The 18,699-nt window shown below is 39.7% G+C and overlaps 1 protein-coding gene across 2 annotated transcripts in view; it reads right to left on the bottom strand.

The window, feature by feature from the left end:
* The window catches only part of pip5k1ca (phosphatidylinositol-4-phosphate 5-kinase, type I, gamma a), a 75,420-nt gene that overhangs the window by 20,720 nt on the left and 36,001 nt on the right, over positions 1 to 18,699 (bottom strand). For both annotated transcript variants that reach the window (XM_038295328.1, XM_038295329.1), the window contains exons 4-15: positions 18,522 to 18,652; positions 17,043 to 17,160; positions 14,528 to 14,680; positions 9,224 to 9,523; positions 7,455 to 7,663; positions 6,960 to 7,043; positions 6,737 to 6,785; positions 4,804 to 4,888; positions 4,250 to 4,411; positions 817 to 958; positions 553 to 585; positions 243 to 362 (exon numbers count right to left, since the gene is read on the bottom strand). In XM_038295328.1, the coding sequence (XP_038151256.1) occupies positions 243 to 362; positions 553 to 585; positions 817 to 958; positions 4,250 to 4,411; positions 4,804 to 4,888; positions 6,737 to 6,785; positions 6,960 to 7,043; positions 7,455 to 7,663; positions 9,224 to 9,523; positions 14,528 to 14,680; positions 17,043 to 17,160; positions 18,522 to 18,652 (1,586 nt within the window). The remainder of the gene's footprint in view (positions 1 to 242; positions 363 to 552; positions 586 to 816; positions 959 to 4,249; positions 4,412 to 4,803; positions 4,889 to 6,736; positions 6,786 to 6,959; positions 7,044 to 7,454; positions 7,664 to 9,223; positions 9,524 to 14,527; positions 14,681 to 17,042; positions 17,161 to 18,521; positions 18,653 to 18,699) is intronic.

Below are 18,699 nucleotides of genomic sequence, written 5' to 3' on the forward strand. Positions count from 1 at the left end.
GAGAACAGCGCTACAACTAGGTGGCGCTATTCTTATAGACAAAATTGTTATTTACCATAAACCTGTTATTTGGCATCAGCTGGCTGTAAATCCAGGAAATCAGTTTTCCATAAATGGATGAATTCAAAGCAGCATTATGGTGATGAAGATAAAAGGTTTTTTATTCCTTATTTAATAGTTTCTGATGCTAGAGGGTGTGTTTTAATGAATCACACCGCTCCAGGTGAAGCAAGCAGGAGTACCTGGTTTCAGGTGAGGGCTGCGGCACAGAGATGGTGGGCTCACTGTCGTGTCTCTTCAGCTCCACCTCCACCGTGATGGTCTGCTGGTCCTCCTCGCGCACACGCAGCTCCTCCTGGGTCCTGAGCGCACGAAGGGAAACGCAGGAAATGAAACACCAACAACAAACAGACACATCTTAGCAGCAGAACAAGGAGCTCCCTCGTAAACACACAAGCCTCCCATTTTCACAAGCTCTCCAGCCACCACACCCAGACATGTTTATAGCTGTGAAAACTCACAGCTCCAAAGGGCTGAAAGTGTAGAACTCACCTTCCATCATGGCTCAGGGACTGGGTGTGCCTCCTGCAGACAGAGAAAACACTGTAAGGGGAAGATTTCAATCATAACTAAAGCAGCTAACTGAAATCTGTCAAAGCACAATTTTAATAAAAAAAACTAAATGGCTTTATGTGATGTTTAAGGGTTTTTCAGCACTAAAGACAAAGTTATGCAACAAAATGTCAATCAGATTAGAGTCCAGACATTGTACTGAGTACAGAAGACTTGTAGGTGTTACTGTGTGCTAATTTGGACCTGTAGCGTGGATGTTCTGCCGTGTCGGACGGAGATCTTTCAGGGATGGACAAAGATGTTGTGGATGAAAGCGTGGTGGCGATAGACGCTGTGGTGGCCTCCTCAAACGATGGCGGAGTGCACGGAAGAAGATCCTGTCGACCTGGGGGGGAAGGACAGAGATCACTGTTTGTTTGGCATCTCTTGATCCACTGTGTTAAAAAACAAAACGAAACTTCTGTTCTCCAAATCACAGCTACAGACCAGTGTTTGCTAATAACAGCAGAAAATACTGAACTTTTTTATTCGTGTTTTAGTCAAACACGTCCAGACCCGACAAGACGTTCATCAAAAACTCTACAATCCACTTCTGCAGGAATCATGTTGGAGTCACCTTTACATATGAAGCATTTATATTCAGTGTTGTGTCATTTCATAGTTAAAAAGAATGAACTCAAAGTTCAGTTCACATCGATGAAAATGAACTAACTCAGGTTCACTTTTTCAAAAATGAACTAAGTTCCTAAACCTTAAATGAACTAGTTCAAGTTCATTTTGGTAAATGAAGCCAATATATAGAAAGAAATGGGAAATACTGGATTCAGTCAGAGTATACTGGATGTGCAGTAAAGCTTTTATTTACACAGAACCTCAGAAACATGCTGAAAAGATCTGGATCCAAAATTATTTCTTATGTTCCTCATTCAGTAGCAGATATTTCCTCAGATCACTCGGATGCTTTAAAGAAATGTGTCACTTTAAACTTTAGACGTGGTTGACGTACATGTTTGTTAAATCCCGGTGGGCACAGCTTGCACAAAAATGTGAGTTTCTCAATCTTCTTTTGTTAGTTCATTAAATTGTGCTAAGCGCTCTGCAAAACTGGCATCAGACTGAAATCAGTCCTAGCAGTAGACATGCTGGCTGTCAGGCTGTTTGCTGTAATAAGTACCATAAAACCTGACGTTATCCAATGGAAAGTGTCGTTATTGTTGCGGCGAACACCCCCTTTGTTTACATCAGCTGTTTGAGCGTGAGCACACAGCTTACCTGCGTGCAATCAATCAGTCGATCAAAAGAAGGTGAGACAAACTTCCTAGTTTGAGCAGGAGGATCGCAGCATGAAATAAAAAGCCTGCCGTTCTACTGGGGCAGTGGAAAGAGCTGTGCAAAGTTTGTATTGAGGAAGCGAAGGACTGAACAGACAGCCGGTAAGCTTGCGTTTAATCCTTTTGTGAATGCAATGTATGTGCTACGCTGATGAGGCATTGAGACGTGCGGGAAATGTTTGTTTGTAGTGTTGTTAAGCTTATAAATACTCACACGGTACGTCCTGAAAATGTTGGCTTGTAAGGCTTCTCGAAGCTTATTTTATTTAGTCGGAGAAATGCTGGCGTAACTTGTTTTTCAGTAATTTGTTTGACGTTGTGGTTGAAACGGTCCAACTTAATGTGTTTGTGACACTGTTGCACAGGGTAATTTGTTCATCTTTCTTCTGCGTGTGATTAAAATGGACTTTGAGTATTCCACAGTTAAACTGAAACTTCATAGACTGCGTTATGCATATTTAAAATGTGCTAAAAATCCCTCACTGGTTATTTACTATTGCTATTTAGGAATTCATGTAATCTAAGGGGTTAAATAACCTGCATAAATCCACTTCCGTTGTTAAAATGCTTTAATTTTTTTTAACGCATTTTTTATGTTAATTAAAAACTAAATGGTCTTAAAGTAAAAAAACAGTCTATTTTCATACATATATTTAATGATAAATTTCTCAGAACTGACTATTACAACATGCAATATGGTAAATGCTTTGTTTGCTTAATTAATGATTATCTGTAAACGACACAAGAAGAAAAATAAAAAAGGAAAAGATGACACAACAGTTTGGTTATTGAGTGGAACCCAGTTTAATGTTCAGCTTGATACAACCTTTCAAGTGTGGGAATAGCACAGGAAAGATTTAATCACTTGACAGTTATCAATTGAACACCAAAGTGAGCTGTGTGTCGCTCACTATTCTTAGAGTGAACGTCACTCTCGTTCATGTTGATTACTTTAAAACTGATCCGTTCACCGTTCACTAAAAATATGACCGTGTTCAGTGAACGCTGTTCACGGAACCCATTCATGCACAACGCTGTCCCTATTAACTGCATGATTTAGCAGGGTTCCTACAGCATAAGGCAAGTTAAATTCAAGACTTTTTAAGACTTTTTAATGCCACTTGAGATAAAAATTTAAGACCAAATTTTCAAGAAACACAAGAAAAACCCGCTTCTGACAACTTAACCCAAAGGTTTATTTTAACATAAACCACTGCAGTAATGTTTCAGATTTTGAAAAGCTTCCCATACAGGAAGAAAGCTAAAAACACGCAAATGACAGATTTATTTTAACAATTATTTAACTGAATTCATAAACTTTGTTTTAGCAGGGAACAAAACAAATCAGTTTTAAAGCCACAACATAACCAGTGCTAAGTCTTTTTTGCAGCTATTTTTCTTTGTATGGTTTTCTTAGTATGTTTGATTTGGTGATAAGTGGAGGCGTTGCAGAGACAAGGGTGGAACTAAACTGAGAAATACCGGCTGTTTCTCTGTAACTCCATTTTGACGCTTTGTGTTTCGTGCTTCGCATGCGACTCCACTGCCTTAATTCCCATCGTTCCGAGCTTGAATGACTTCTTGCACAAAATCCACTGAGCCTCATGTATGTTCCCTGGTTTTAGCCATGGAGAAAACTCTTGGCTGGAGACAATTTATGTTACATTTACACTTGCTCATATTTTCCAGAAAAAAAATTAATGGCGCATCTCCCAAATGTCCCGGCCGCAACAACGCTTTATTGGTTCCGCTATCGGGACGGAACCAATAATCGCGAGCAGTTTTTTTTTTTTTTTATAAATAAAAAAATTGTCAATTTTAACGTTTTATTTAGATTACAAAAATAAATCGTAATAAAAATAATCCTATTCATGATGTATTAAAAATTAAGACTTACAAAAGACTGATTTAAGACATTTTAATACCAATTAAGGCCTTAGTTTTATTTTGAAGAATTCAATGCCTTTTAAGACTTTTTAAGGACCCGCAGAAACCCTGTTTAGAGATAAAAATCATCAACAGAAATATGAATGATGTAATGGATGCAATGACAGTGTTTTAATTTCTCTGAATAACAGAGGATCTTTACTTTATATTGAAGGAGGGCGTCTCTTTAATTAGTTGCCCAAAAAAGCTTGATCTTTGTTCTTTTGTTCATTTATTTAAATGCATGTTATTATAATGTATAATAAACTGGTTTAATCATTTAAATTCAGCCAAGAGTTTTTTTTTTCTTTTGGTGGAGTTATTTTTGGAGTACATATGTTTTTTGGAGTAGTTTAAGGAGTAAACTGATATACACGCCCATCTCTTCAGGAATAAGCCCTCTGGAGTACGATACTCACCTTCATCCTCCAACGTCGGGAAGCTGCGTGCTCCTCTCAGGTCGTAGATGTTCTCGTCTCTCTCAGAGGCCAGCTGGCTGGCGGACCAGGCAGCGCCGGGCCCGCTGCCTTTAGGCACCGTCAACGAGACGCGGCCCTTCTTGGATGGAGAGGACTTCAGAGCTAAGGTGCAATGCACACAGAAACACAATAAAGAGTTCAATCCTAGAGATCTGGGAGCAGGCAGAATGCTCTGATGAAAAGGCCATAAAACAGTTAAAAGTTTTCACATTAAAACACAAATGTGATTAGAGTTCACACTTCTGATAAAAAAACACCCTCCCTGTGATGTGAGATCAAATCTAAAAAGGAATGAAACACCAAGCAGAAAAGAGATCAAAGGGAAACATTTCCCCTCCTGTAACATTAAGCAGCAGCTCTGAGAGGTGCTTTTAGCTGCATCTGATCTTCCTATCAGGCTCGGCTCTAAAACAGAGCAAAGTGTCTGACATCCTCTTCCCACACGGCTCCAGCTGACTATGTAAGGCAGTGTCTGGGTGTTAAAGCCAACTCACATGAGCTCTTCTTGAACACTGTGCTGCTCATGAACTTGAAGAACCTGTCGGCATAGAAACCTGGTCGGTGGACCGATACGGTGTCCTAAAGACGGAGACAGAGAGATTTATTTAGAAGACAAACGGTGCATGAATAAAATGATCAAGCAGGATTAACCGTCCGTTTCTCCTTTTTCCGTTTCCCATTTAAAGCCGCTTTCCTGAGAAGCGCTTCCAAATGTGGGCCAGACGCCGTCAGACGAGGCAACAGACACCCTGCTTCATTATTTATGTATGGGCCCAGTGGGATAACACTGCCAGCAGACTGACAGATGACACTTGGTGTTTTGTTTAGAACAACCTTTACAATTGCAAGAGATATTTTTTACTTTTGTTCAGCTAAAAAGATGACTTATATTTAAAGGAAAACGCCGTTTTTTTTGCATTTGGCCCTTGATTTTACGTTATTACATCATGTTCTACTCACCCATATGAGTTTTGTGTCATTTAGAGCCGTTCTGAAGATATGCCGTTAGGTTATACCCAAGTAACGTCTTCCTATGGGCAACGACTTGAAGGCACAAACTAAACTGTTCATCATTTATTCTTTATGGTACGCCAGCATTCATAGCATGTAGGCCAATCACTGTCCTCCAGACATCCACGGTTATATTTTTTTTATATTTATGTCTTTTAAAAACAAAACGGTGCGTGTATGACGTCATCCGCGTGCGCCGGCTACCGTTCATTCTTCCTGTTCGCTGACCTGCTGCTAGTTTTCCTCACATGCCTGGAAGATGTCTAGTGCTGCTACCACAGATGATCTCGCTCTCCAAATGAAAGATTCAGATTAGCTAGAATGAATAGAAGGGGTAGAGCGTAGCCTCCTGTCCGGCACGCGGATGACATCATACACACGCCGCTTTGTTTTTAAAACATACAAATATAAAAAATATAACCGTGGATGTCTGGGGGACAGTGATTTGCCTCCATGTTCTGAATGCTGGCGTACCATAAAGAATAAATGATGAACAGTTTAGTTTATGCCTTCAAGTCGTTGCCCATAGGAAGACGTTACCTGGATATAACCTAACGGAATAACTCATATGGGTGAGTAGAACATGATGTAATAACGTAAAATCAAGGGGCCCATGTATAAAAAAAAAAAAGACGGCATTCCTCTTTAAGAAATATCAACCACAGGAGATTTGTCATTTTAAAACAACCATTGTACCATTTCAAAGTTTATGTTTTAAAATCAAGGTAAAAAAACTTTTGGAAAGTTATCTTTCAAACCAAATAGTTTAACTTTCATTCTGAAGAACATTTAAAAGATTAATATTTCTGAAATAATCAGCAGATTTAGAGTTAATTTATTTAGTAAATAAAAAAATGTGAATTAATCTCAGCAAAAAAAAATAAAAAATTGGAATCTCAAACATTACACGACTTTTTTTAAAGGAAAGAAAAAATATAACACATTTTTTTAACACATATCTAAAACGGATTGTTGATATTTTTGAAAATCATGTTGAAAACAGTTTTTTTAAATTGAATGAAATGCAATTACAGAGTGGAGAAAATTCTAAAACTTGCTATTTTTTGTTCTTTTTTCTATTATTTAAAAAAATGAGCCAAAAAAAAGAGCCTTTGTTGAATTTCTAAAGAGCCACTTGCGGCTCCGGAGCCATAGGTTGCAGACCCCTGGTTTAGAGTAACAGAGGGGGACTTAAGGAGACCAAAGAGGTGAGCTGAGAGAGTGTTACTGTTTACATGTAACATCTTCTCACACATTTATAAGCTGTGTAACATGAAGGAAGTACCAGAGTCATTATGGTAATGCAGAGCCTGATTCTAGCTCAAACCTCAGGGGGAATGAAAGGAGCTTCAGCTTCTCCCCTCTTCCCTGAGAGGAGCAAAGAAAGTCCAGCAGGTACGGATCCCTTAAACTCACCCCATCGTGAACCAAAGCCTTCCACGTGTGCTCCAGTTTCTTGATTAGCCTGCAGAAACAAAGAGGAGCAGAGTTTAAATGATGCTGAGCAGGTCTGATATGAGACGCACATAAGAGCCTGTAGCTGTAAATGTGTGGTCTGAACGGATGGAGTCTGGAAACGTGCAGGAACAGCAGGAAGGCAACAGTTTATCATTCAATATTTGATATCAAGGAGGATCACCTGTAGGATTGTAAGATATCGATGATTCCAATGTAGAGAAGAAGCCGTTCCCCTTTTCCATTCACAGCTGGAATGCCACCCATCCTGGAATCAGACAGGAAATGAAATGGAAAAGTTTATAGCATATACCATATTAATAGATGAAAACCTTTTTTTTTCCTAAATGCAAAATATTTAGATTTTTTTTACAAATTTGGTTTAATTTCTGCTCTAACTGGGTCCCTCTGTCAACTAAATCCATGTTTAAGAGTCTCTACACTCCAGTTAATGATTAATCGATTGCTAAATTATATATTATATAGATTTTAAATTTGCATAATTACATTTCCCAATTATAAGCAGCATAAAAATGTTGGTCCACTGAGGTATTTAGGGTTAAAAACCCTCTCAGTGTGACAAGAGCTTCTGTGACCGTCTCACCAGCCAACCAGAACACCTCAGTAAGAGCAGAAATTACAAGCAGCTCCACTCATCTGCCTCCTGTGGTAAACTCACGTGTCGTCAGTGTCGATTGACCCCCCGCAGGCCGCTCCCCCCTGGATGGACTCCATGGCAGTGGAGTAAAGGGCCTTCTGCTGGGCCACAGGCCTCTTCTCGTCGTTTTCCCCCTGAGACCCCTCCGTCTGCCTCTCCCTCTCTGCTTGGTCAATGTTGTGGACCCCGAGCAGCAGGCTGTAGTCCATAATCTTAAAGCTTTCCAAGACCTGAGCACAGGACGAATAAAAACAGCTGAATGTAACATGCATGCAACAGCTTAACCTGGACCAAGTAACTGTAACACAGGAAATCAAACGTAATGCACACTAGGGGATAATCTTCTAACAGTTACATGAATATATCAATAAACAAATAGATGTGAGCAAAGATGTTTTAAATAAATGATTGCAGCAACATGGGAAAAAAAATCTAACTAATCAAAAAACACAATTTTAGAAAATGACTCAGGGTGCACCAAGGAGTGTCGTCACGGATCCTTTCTCCCGGCAGCTGTTAGACTTTAGAACCATCACTACTGCCAACAAAGTGTTTACATCCCTCCTATTTTCTTCAGTCTTCTTACTTTTTCTAAATAATCTGTTGTATTTTTTATATAAAAAAACATGCATGTTTTATACACTTTTTGATCTTTTATTCCTATTTTACGCTTTGTTTTTTTTCTATGTTTGTGTTTATCTGCATGCTTCCGTGTCTCACTGAATTTTCCCACTGTGGGACAGTAAAGGATATTTGTTGCAATCTGTTAAGGATAAAAACAAAAAATACTTGTAGAAATGATTGCTTTTAATAAAAATGCTCCACTACATCATGTTTTTTTAAAATTCATCCATTAAAAGAGTCTTTGTTATTCATTTGTTATACTTTGGTTTAATTATAGCAAAACACTCACAGAAGCATTTCTTTCAGGACTCATATTCTTCTATCCACTATGTAGAAGGGGTGGGATGGTAAGAACGGTAAAAGACTTCTTCATAAAAAACACCGCCAGTTGCCATGCCAACTGGTTATTACAAGTAGAGTTTAATAAACTGTAGAGTGAGAATGAGATTGAAACAAAGCCTCCAGGAACATTGCTGAAATTCATTGGATCTCGAAGACTTTACAATTTAAAGGAAAATCTGATGGATTCACCCAGTAAACAAAAACAAAAACCTGTTGTCATCTATTTAGTCAGTTACATAATTGACCAAATCAATAAACAAAGAAGTTATCAAATGTCTTCCATGTTCCTCTCAGCTACTATAGATTATAGATGAATGATCTCTAGGATCTAAGCATGTAAAATGGACCAGGAACTGTGGCAACAGCATAGGTTCCTATAACTGAGCTACTACGGACTTTGTTTACTATTTATCAACATTTATTTCAAATGAAAGAAAATTAAAAGGTGGATTTTTCTTAAAGAATGTTAGACTGAGTTTGATTTTCATTAATGAAAGACGATTTTAAAGCAGTAATGATAACATGTTATCCAAGTTTGGAGGCCTAAAAGACAGCAAGTAAATGTTGGTCTGAGATGGTGATTTATAAGACAGGAGCAGGAACACGAACCCAGCAGACACTTTATTAAAGTCCTGCTCATAAAAGGCTCCAATTTATAGAGCAGGATCAGGGCAATGCCAACGCCTGTCGTAAATAAAGCCTTGATCTCTGTCCTGGTATTGATTAGGAACCTCCTTTTCACTACTGTCTATTTTACGGTATCTTATCCCTGATTAGCACGTATTGGTGTGGCTCTCTGTAGACAAAACAACGGCCTTCCTCACCAGACAGTCTCTCTGTAGAGTTTTAACCATGGCGTTGTAGGTGTCCTGGTCCAGCATCAGTCCATCTGGCATGTCCTGCATGAAGTCCAGGTCTTTGAACGTGGGTCTGGCCTTCTCCCTCTCCTTTTTGGACGCTCGTCTTTTGTAGGTGGAACCCTTCAGGTCATATTTGAGGTGCATGCGGACCACGCGGGGCAGGACGTTGTTCATGACAACGACACGGATGTTCTTCCCGCCAGATTGGACGCAGTAGAGCCCGAAAAACTTGGGCAGCAGCGTACGAGGGTTCTGATTCAAGTTCTGAAAAAGGACAATCAAACAATGGTTTAAACTTAGTTTTAGAGAGAAAGTAACAAGAATGGATTTGCCACTAGAAACCAGAAGCACACAAATAAAAAAAAAAACAGTTTGCTTTAATACATTGTCTATTTGGAGCCATTAGAGCTAAAGGTGTAAAGTTCCTGGAAGAAAAGTTGAGGAAGGAATCATGGGATGAATCAAGGAAGGAACGAACAAAGGAAGGAAGAAAGGAATGAAGGAAGGAACGAAGGAAGGAAGGATTCAATTCATTAAAAAAGAAAGGAATCAACAAATAAAAGGAAGGAAGAAAGAGAGGAAGGAATCATGGGATGAATCAAGGAAGGAAGGAAGGAAGCAAGGAAGGAATGCATCAAGAGAGGAATTAAGGAAGGAAGGAATCGAGGAAGGAAGGAAGAAAGGGAGGAAGAAAGGAAGGAAGGAATCAAGAGAGGAAGGAAGGAATCAGGGAGGAAGTAATCATGGGATGAATCAAGGAAGGAAGGAATCAAGAAATGCATCAAGAGAGGAATCAAGGAAGGAATTTGAGTTTTTTGTTCCTTTCGTCTCATAAATCCGCCTTTTCTTCCACCGCAGGGCTCTGGTCTCTAATCTATGCTGAATATTTCAGTAAGTCAATCCACTCAAATGAGGTTAGTTGGACTGAGTGCTCAGAGAAAAACCTGCTTTGACCTTGGGAGCTAGGCCAGGTCCGTCCCATTAGAGAAATGAGAGCTGGGAAAGGAAGCGAGAGCACTGCTCCATAAAAAAATGACAAACAGCATCTAGGAGCAGAGACGGAGAACAAAAGGAGGAGCAGAGAGAAGAAAGATTAGGAGCAGCTAAGAAGGCTCAGCGTATGACCTTCATCTGATGGTAGGAACCAGTGGGAGGAAGCAGTGAAAAACGGGGGGGGGGGGGAAGCCCTCCTCTGCCCTCAGCAACACACGACCCTTCAGTCAGTGTTAGGAGGGCGGAGTGGTGACAAGCCCACAGCAGAGACACGTGAGGAAGAGGAGAGGAAGAAGAGGGATGGAGAACTGATCCGAGTAGAAAGAACAGCCAGAAATAAAGTGAAAAAACAATAGGGATGTGCAACATACGACAGGAGAGAGAGATATGACTGCTAACTATGAGGAAGGATGAAAGGAGGTTAAATGAAGACAGCAGGGAGGCGCTTCCATCACTGTCATCTGCAGGCTGCCCAGAGCCCAGCTCCTCAGCCAATCAGAACACACCTCCAGCTCCACCAATGACTCTGCTCCAGTTTTGACAGTTTTTCCTGTTGTGAGTGGGTCAATCAGCTGTTTGCTCTCTCCTCAGGATGCCGTCCTTCCTGCCATGTGAGGATGATGGCCTGAGCTCTCATTAAGCCACCTCCTTACAACCTATCAGACCTGTGAAAGTGCTTCAGAGCACAACCCACGTCATGGAAACCTAACCTGCTCAGCTTTCAACACTGGTGAATCAGTTTGCTCTCCTCTAACATTAAACTTTAACATTTCAATAAAATGGAAATGAGTGTGAATAAATAATCTACAATAGATATAGAGATTTTACATACTTTAATAATAATTTATGAAAAAGGCCGTCTCATTTTCAACTGGAAAAAGTTTTATAGGTTAAATTAGGGCTGGGCGATATAGAAAAAAAGCTTATCGATAAAAAAAATGCATATTGATCGATATCGATAATTATTGAAAAGATTTGAAACCATATTTTATGTGCAGCTCTGCCTGGACTTTTTATAATTTTGCTAAATGATTTAATTTTAATAAAAAACACAAACACAGACTTCGAATTAAATCTTTATTTAACCAACTTTTTTAACCATAACAGAATGGTTTTAAAGAAAAATAACTTAAGAGACCTGGGTTATGTTATTAAATACTGACAAAGAATAAACTAAAGTGACCAAAATAAATATAACAAATAAATAAATGCCCCCCCACCGCCGCCCCCGTTTCCTGCTTTAACCTGAGTTATTACTTTGAAGTTTCTGGCCCCTCAGCATTTTTATCTCAATTGTTAGAACTACGTGGGAAACTGCCCAGAACTGAAATATATATATTTTCCGAAGATTCCTCGGAGGAGAGCCGCGTCGGGGCCTACACAGCTCGTACTCCTGCGGCTGTGAGCGGCTGAGATGATAAAAAAAAAAAAAAAGTTGGTTGTGTTATCAGACTTCGTTTTCACTGGTTCCCGACACATTTTCCAGATGACTGTGGTTTGTTTTTGGTCCGACTTGCCATGACCGAAATACTGCCAGACTGCCGAACTACAAAAACCTTTCTTTGAAACAATTTCCTCCGCCTCTCCTTGCTGCGACGTCTTCATGTGCTCTGTGTTGTGGTTTGAGAGGGCGGCGCTTGGTGACGGCATGCCTGGGTCCGCGATTGTGATTGGTTAGGAGGAAGCAGTGACTAGCATAAACCTACATGCTAGGCTACAATGAGAAGGAAGGAAAACTGCGTTTATTTTTTATCGAACTTTTATCGACCCTCTTTTTTTCTATTGCGCCACACGTCTATCGATCGATATATATCGTTATTGAATTATCGCCCAGCCCTAGGTTAAATAAACATTTTATTACTTTAAGTATAAATCTGCTGTAAGCTTTATCTGCTCTTAATGTTTGCAGATTATTCTGCACATCAAATATGATTTATTTAACAATAGCAAGGCTTTAAAATCTTAGTGCTGCCTCCACTTGTTGCTGCACACTGGCCAAAACAGGTCAACTACACTTTCCTTCACTCAAAGCAGGGGTCTGCAACCTTTACAATCTAAAGAGACCTTGTCATAGTCAGTCCAGCTAATAAAAGTCATTTAGACCTGCAAATATTAAAGGACATTTTCTAAAGATAATGATAACTGATATTTAATATCTACCAAACAAAAAGGTGAATAAATAAATTTTCAATTGGTGTCTGAAATTATTGGGGAAAAAAGACTGCAAAAGATAGAAATATCATCTTTGGAAATTCAACATAGTCAATGGAGAAAATGTTAACCAGCTTTTTTTAGTGCATCTAATTTTCCAAAGACTAGTTGGCTCCTCGTCATTGTTCAGCCAAAGTGATGAAGAGCCATTATAGAGTCTAAAGAGCCACGGGAACCATAGTCTAAAATACAGAGGAGCCTACAGTTGACAAACAGCAAGCAGAGCAGCGTAAACATCCAACTGCAGGTTCGCGATTCGACCAGATAGGATAAGCTTTCTTAATCTTTCTCAAATTATTGGGAGTTTCTTCTTATTTTTTCTGAAGTCAAATAAATCTAAATCATTCCCTCTAAACAGGAATGTATTTAAAGAGTTGTGGATTCAATGTAGAATGAATTTTCAAATTTGCAGGATTTGTCCAGACAGCTCAGCTCGCCAACCGGACTTTGCTTTTCCACTCAAGGTTTTGCTGCTTTCATCGTTTTCTGTTTGGTATTTTCCATGTTTTTTTTTCCTTTACAGAAAATAATGTCAGCAAAGAAGCAAAACAAGTGCTAAAAAGGAACCCTCCCAGATCCATTGTAAATGTATGTACACTAGGTGTGTAAATAATAATCGTTTTGTATCGATGCATCGATCCAACAGCCGACGATCTGATGCATCGATACGTCTGCAAGAGAATCGATTCATGTTTTTTTTCTCCCTCCAGTCTATTTTTATCCATTTGCTCTTGGACGTAATTCTCCCCCCCGTGCTGCGGTGGCGCTAAACCTATTTTGCCCTCCCACCTTGCTCCCTGGTTATACTCTCACAGCAGTGTGTTGCAGTGAGCTTGACACAGACATTTTTGATTTATGCTCAATATTGAAGCGTGGTCTGCGCTACACGCTGTGGGTCTAGATACGGCCGAGGCAGTGAGGAAGTGGGGGCGAGTTTAGTCCGATGACGGAGGGACATGAGGGCCAAAAAGAGCGGAGATCCAGGTGGAAAAAGGGTCCCAGCATTCTCGCGCACCTCGCCCTTCTAGCGGGTCAAACTTCACGAGTTGTTTTCCGCAATTTCGGTAATAAAAACAAAACAAGCCGGCCTCCTATCTGCGGCTCTGTTTGCGGTCAGCTACAATCTGGGAGAGGAGCAGTGGAGCGTCTGTGGAGGGGGCGGGACGTCTGGAGCCGAGATATTGCATTGCACTCATTGCACTAATTTTGTGCAGTATTTTTGCAGGGTTTTTTATGTAACTTTTCTACTTCTGTTATTTGCTGTTGTTTCTCAAAAAACAATGCCTAACAAAATTACAGCTTTCATTGATTCATTTCAAATTTGAAACATTGTCTAGCCTGTAAGGTGTAAAAAAAAAAAAGAAAAAAGAACCAATTAATCGAATCGAATCGTGGTGTATTCTTGATTATCGAAAATAATCAAATCGTTGGGTCAGGAAATCGATACTGAATCGAATGGCCATGATGGATGTGATTTACACCCCTAGTACATCCATACATACTGCAATTCCTATTTTGCTCAGCTAGAAGCACAGTCAGACTGTAGCTTCACAAATGATCTGATGCAAGTTGAGGGACTAAAACAGCACATAGGTAAATAATTCCAGCATTGGTCATTGCCTGAGGTGCCCAGTATAAGATTTAACACAAAACCAAGGCTCCATGAAGCCAAGAGGCTTAAAGTGCTGCATGAACATTCATCGAGCTGCCTCATTAAAAAGCAGCCGTCAGACTGCCTACAGCCTGGGCTGATCTTAGGCTCTGTTAGGCTTGAGTGCAGAACAGCAGCCAGTCTCTTATGAAACAGCCTGGCCGAGGGCCTCAGTCAGAGACTCATGCAAAAACATCAGGATGGCCTGTTTACCGCGGGGATTTCCAGGATCTTGCATAAACCTCTGATCTAAACTGCTGCATCAGGAGAGGTCAGCAGTTACATGACAGCATGTGTGAGACTGATCTGCTAAGAATCAGCAAACCATTGAAAAAGAGCAGCCAGCCACTCAGTGAATTATATTCTCATCTTATTCAGAGCTGCTCCCACGCATCAGTCTGGACTCTGCTTACCATGTAGTATCCAGGCAGCAGCTTCTGTAAGAACTCGGCCTCCTTGTGCATAACAGTTTTGATGATGAATTCATCATCCTTGGTAAGGTAGAAGACCGAGCCACTGGCTCCGGGGTTAGACAGCTCGATCAGGGGCTCGTTACAGAGGGAGTACTGCAGGGAGACAGAAGCAGATCACATTAGAGCCTCTTTTATAAAACGCATCGTCATCATCTTAGCTCAAATCCATCTTTCATCATCAGATCTCAAATGTTTCACTTGCTAGAAATATCATTTTCCAATCATACGTGTGAGAATTTCTAAACACTGCAAAAAATCTAAATCTAGATAAGTCATTTTTTCTTAAAATAAGTGCATTTGTTCTTGAATTGAGGAGGTAAAAGAAACATTTTGCCAATGGAACAAGACAATTTGCACTTAAAATAAGAAAACACAATTGCATTGTCTTATTTCAAGTGCATATTATCTAATTATCTTATTTTAAGAGTCAAATTACTCATTCCATTGGCAAACTATCTAATTTACTTACTCAAATTAAGGATGAATACACTTAATTTCAAGAAATTTTTACTTATTTCTAGATCGTTGTTGCAGTGTGGGAGTCTAAATCTTAACCTAAATATGCAGTGGGGTATGTGCTGTTTGGCTATAATGAATGATGAATGAAAACCAACAGAAACACCAGCTGTCTGTCAACAAAAGCTCAAAACCACTCAGAGCATCAAGTGGGAAAAGGTCAAAGTCGTTAAATAAGAGAAGCGGATGGAAGCCAAACAAAGGCCACGAGTGTCTGTCTGGTTTTTATTGTTAGGGATTGGATAATATTAATAAAAGCCTCCTGTAGCTGACCTGAAGATCCTACATTAAGTAATGATGCTGATTATTTTATTTACACTGTAATAATATGGACAACATAATTAAACGTAGGGACTCCATCACAGAAGTACAGTTTTTGATGCAGGATCTATAGCTGTGAGCGATCAAAAGAAGAAATCCAAGAAAATAAATCAGAATGATCAGATTATCTCCTTTACTCCTAAAATAAGAAATAAGAAAATAAAAAATAAGCCTTCCTCTACACTTTGTGCCTGAGAGGGTCACATTTCAAAAACACAGCTGGGCAGGCCTATTTTATGGAAGTAAGTGTGTGTCGCTGGGATTTGTAATAAAAATGCCGCTGAAATTTAAATGTTGTATGTTTGTACTTACTGTTTCAGTGTTAAAATATATTCAGAACACATTTTTGACCTAAAAAAAATTCATTGTCATTATTTCTACACAGTTGAAATTTCATTTATTTTCTCTTCAAGCTAAAAATTCACATTACTATTTCAAAGTGATTACATTTTCAATACTTATTTTTCAGTTTCATTTTTGAGTGTTAAAAAAATCTGCATATAAAAAAATTCAACCTTTCAAAATTCAGCGTCTAAATTCAGTGTAAAAAGGGAGGGGTTACTTCAGGTCACAGACATTAGCAATGGATTGTGGCATCCAACACCCAGCCAATCCCGTTACGTTTTCTTAGTCACGTGACGCGACGCTTGTGGTGCTCATACTGAAGAAAAACCAGCATGACGGAGCCGGTCATGCAAGCTAACGCTAACTCAACGGTGAGTTTATTTCTTTCATTTTTCTGTAGTTGAGTTAGCATTTACTCTGCATCATCCACTCCTCGTTCCGTATCTTTCTTTTTATTTAACAGTTAATGACGGGAATAAAACTGAGCACATGCGACCTCATACTGTCGATGGATGGGTTTGCTTCTGCTTAGCCTGACAGCCTCAGAAAAAGCTGGGTCAGAGACGGTAATAATGTGGCGGCCATCATCCTGCTCTGGTCCACTCAGTAACGTGTGAGCCAAAGTGTCGGTTTTAAGATGGGAACGTCTGCCCCAGAACCGTCCCCATAGGAAACCCCTTAGAGAACTGTATCATTATTTGATAAGATTGAATGCTGCTGAAAACTCATATCAGTTGCAATTTTAGATAAAAGAAAAAAATATGTAAGAAAATGCAGGAGAGATTAGGAAGTTAATTTAGTGACTAAAAAAGCTATTTTGCGACCTTATGCAGGAAGAAGGCTCTAATATCTGTTGTTAAGCTCACACTCTGTGCGTCACTCTGCTTTTCTTTCCAAGACTTCATCTATCTTATATTTTCATTATTCATTTAGTTTAACACCAAGCTGCTGAAGATCTTAAAGGAACCCTGTCTTGTTTTGTTGTAGGTTCTTAGTTATCCATCTAAACGACAACATGAGTGCATTTAAACAAACATGACGAGGCACTGGTGAAGTACAGCAGCTTTAGGGACTCTGGACAGGCTAATGAATCACGCAGATTCCTGAGTTTCCATGTTGATGGAAAAAGACAATGTGCAGACCTCGCTCTTCTGCCTGCAGCATAACTCTCTGACTTCCCTGAACCAAAAAGACTCCATCTTTCTGTGACTAAGAATGATAAAGTTCACATTTACTCCAGCATCAACATGCGGCCTGAAAAAGAGGCTCTTACCAGGTAATCATCCGGCCTGATGCCGAACAGTTCTCTGAAGTAGCGGAAGGCCACAGGAGCATATGTCTTAAAGCGGAAGTCTGGGAAATGATGGGCTGGAGTGAGGTTGCTCCCTTCACTGGAGGGCAAAAAAAAAGAAAATTAAACAGGAATTCGGATACATTTTACAGACAAGAGAAATGGGGATGGCTATTGCTGCGCTTTGGATTTATAAATCTTTATACTCCAGAATTCAACTATTTCTAATGTAAAAAAAAAATTAAAAAAAATAGGTTCAATGTCAACAAAACTACACAACTTTTAAAAGGCAAAAAATAGCTTTACATAATGAAAGCATCCATTAGGAACATCGACCAATAATTTTGTGTTTCTTTAGAGCCCGTCTATTTGGAATAGAAGGGCTATGAAAATAAAAGTATAAAAATAAAAGTTGTCTAAGTCTAAGTCCAGGTTTTATTCCTATTTTGACCTATTTGACCATGGCTCTATCTTTCTTATACCTCAACCAAAACACTCAGGTTATCCTGAGCTATTTTCTGAATTTGTGTTGCTATAGGCTTAGACTGCTGGAAGACATACGGATTCATTTTCATCACCCCATCTCTATTCTCCCACTCTGCATTATCTGTTATTTCAATCTCTAACTTTCTGCTCTCTCTGCTATTTCTCATAGTAGCTTCATCTGGTCTGTTCCTGTTTGGCTGTGACTCCATCCTGGAGAGAAATATCAGCTGTGCTGCTGCCGTCAACACCTTTGTTTATAGATGTTGGAGATCGGCCTGTTTTTCAGTGTAGTCCTGTTTCTCTGACCGTGGCTAACTGGATGTGCTCTCTTCATCCTCTGACATGGGATCTGGCTCGGAACTCATCTGCCTGTCTGTGTGTTTCCAGAACAGCCCGTCTGTGGAGCTGGTTGACAGTTTCTTTTTGTATCTCTGCTTCTGTCTCCTTGAACCCCAGTTGGCCTCAGCAGATGGCCGCTCACACTGAGCCTGGTTCTGCTGGAGGTTTCTTACTGTTAAAAGGGAGTTTTTCCTCTCCACTGTCACTACAAGCATGCTTTGTGTGAGGAATTGCTGAAGAGTCAATAAGTCGATGCAATCAACAGGTTTGTCTTAGATAGAAATCTTTGAATCAATCTGACTGGATGATCTGGTGAACTGTAAAGAGCCTTGAGATGACATCTGTTGTGAATTGTCGCTATAGAAATAAACTGAATTTAATTTAATTTCCTGATGCCTTTAAAGTTGCCCCTGGTTTCATGCCTTAAAGCCTCATCTGTTACTCATTAAACCTCATAGATGGTTTAATGTTTTCCTGTTTTTGCTTGAAAAGAGGGTTCAACAGCAAACCAAAATGCAACACTGTCAAAGACTGCTTTTTGTCTTCATGAATCTATATAAAAAAAAACATTAACTACCAGACAGCTCATCTAAAGAAAACCTCAGCTGCATCACTTTGCAGGTGTAAAACACTGACCTGGGGAAAAAGATGCTTTCCACCACGTAGAAATCCTGCATCAGAACATCTCTCTCTGGCTTGGAGCTCAAGTTGCCGACCGTGTAACCGATTCCCAGCTGGATGGCACCTTTCAAGGCGGATGATGTTGTCTGCAATCAGGTTTGGAAAGAGGACGACAGATGAATAAATCATTGAA

This window comes from Cyprinodon tularosa, unplaced genomic scaffold (assembly GCF_016077235.1).
Source record: "Cyprinodon tularosa strain WSP-4 unplaced genomic scaffold, ASM1607723v1 ctg353, whole genome shotgun sequence".
Classification (NCBI taxonomy): Eukaryota; Metazoa; Chordata; class Actinopteri; order Cyprinodontiformes; family Cyprinodontidae; genus Cyprinodon; species Cyprinodon tularosa.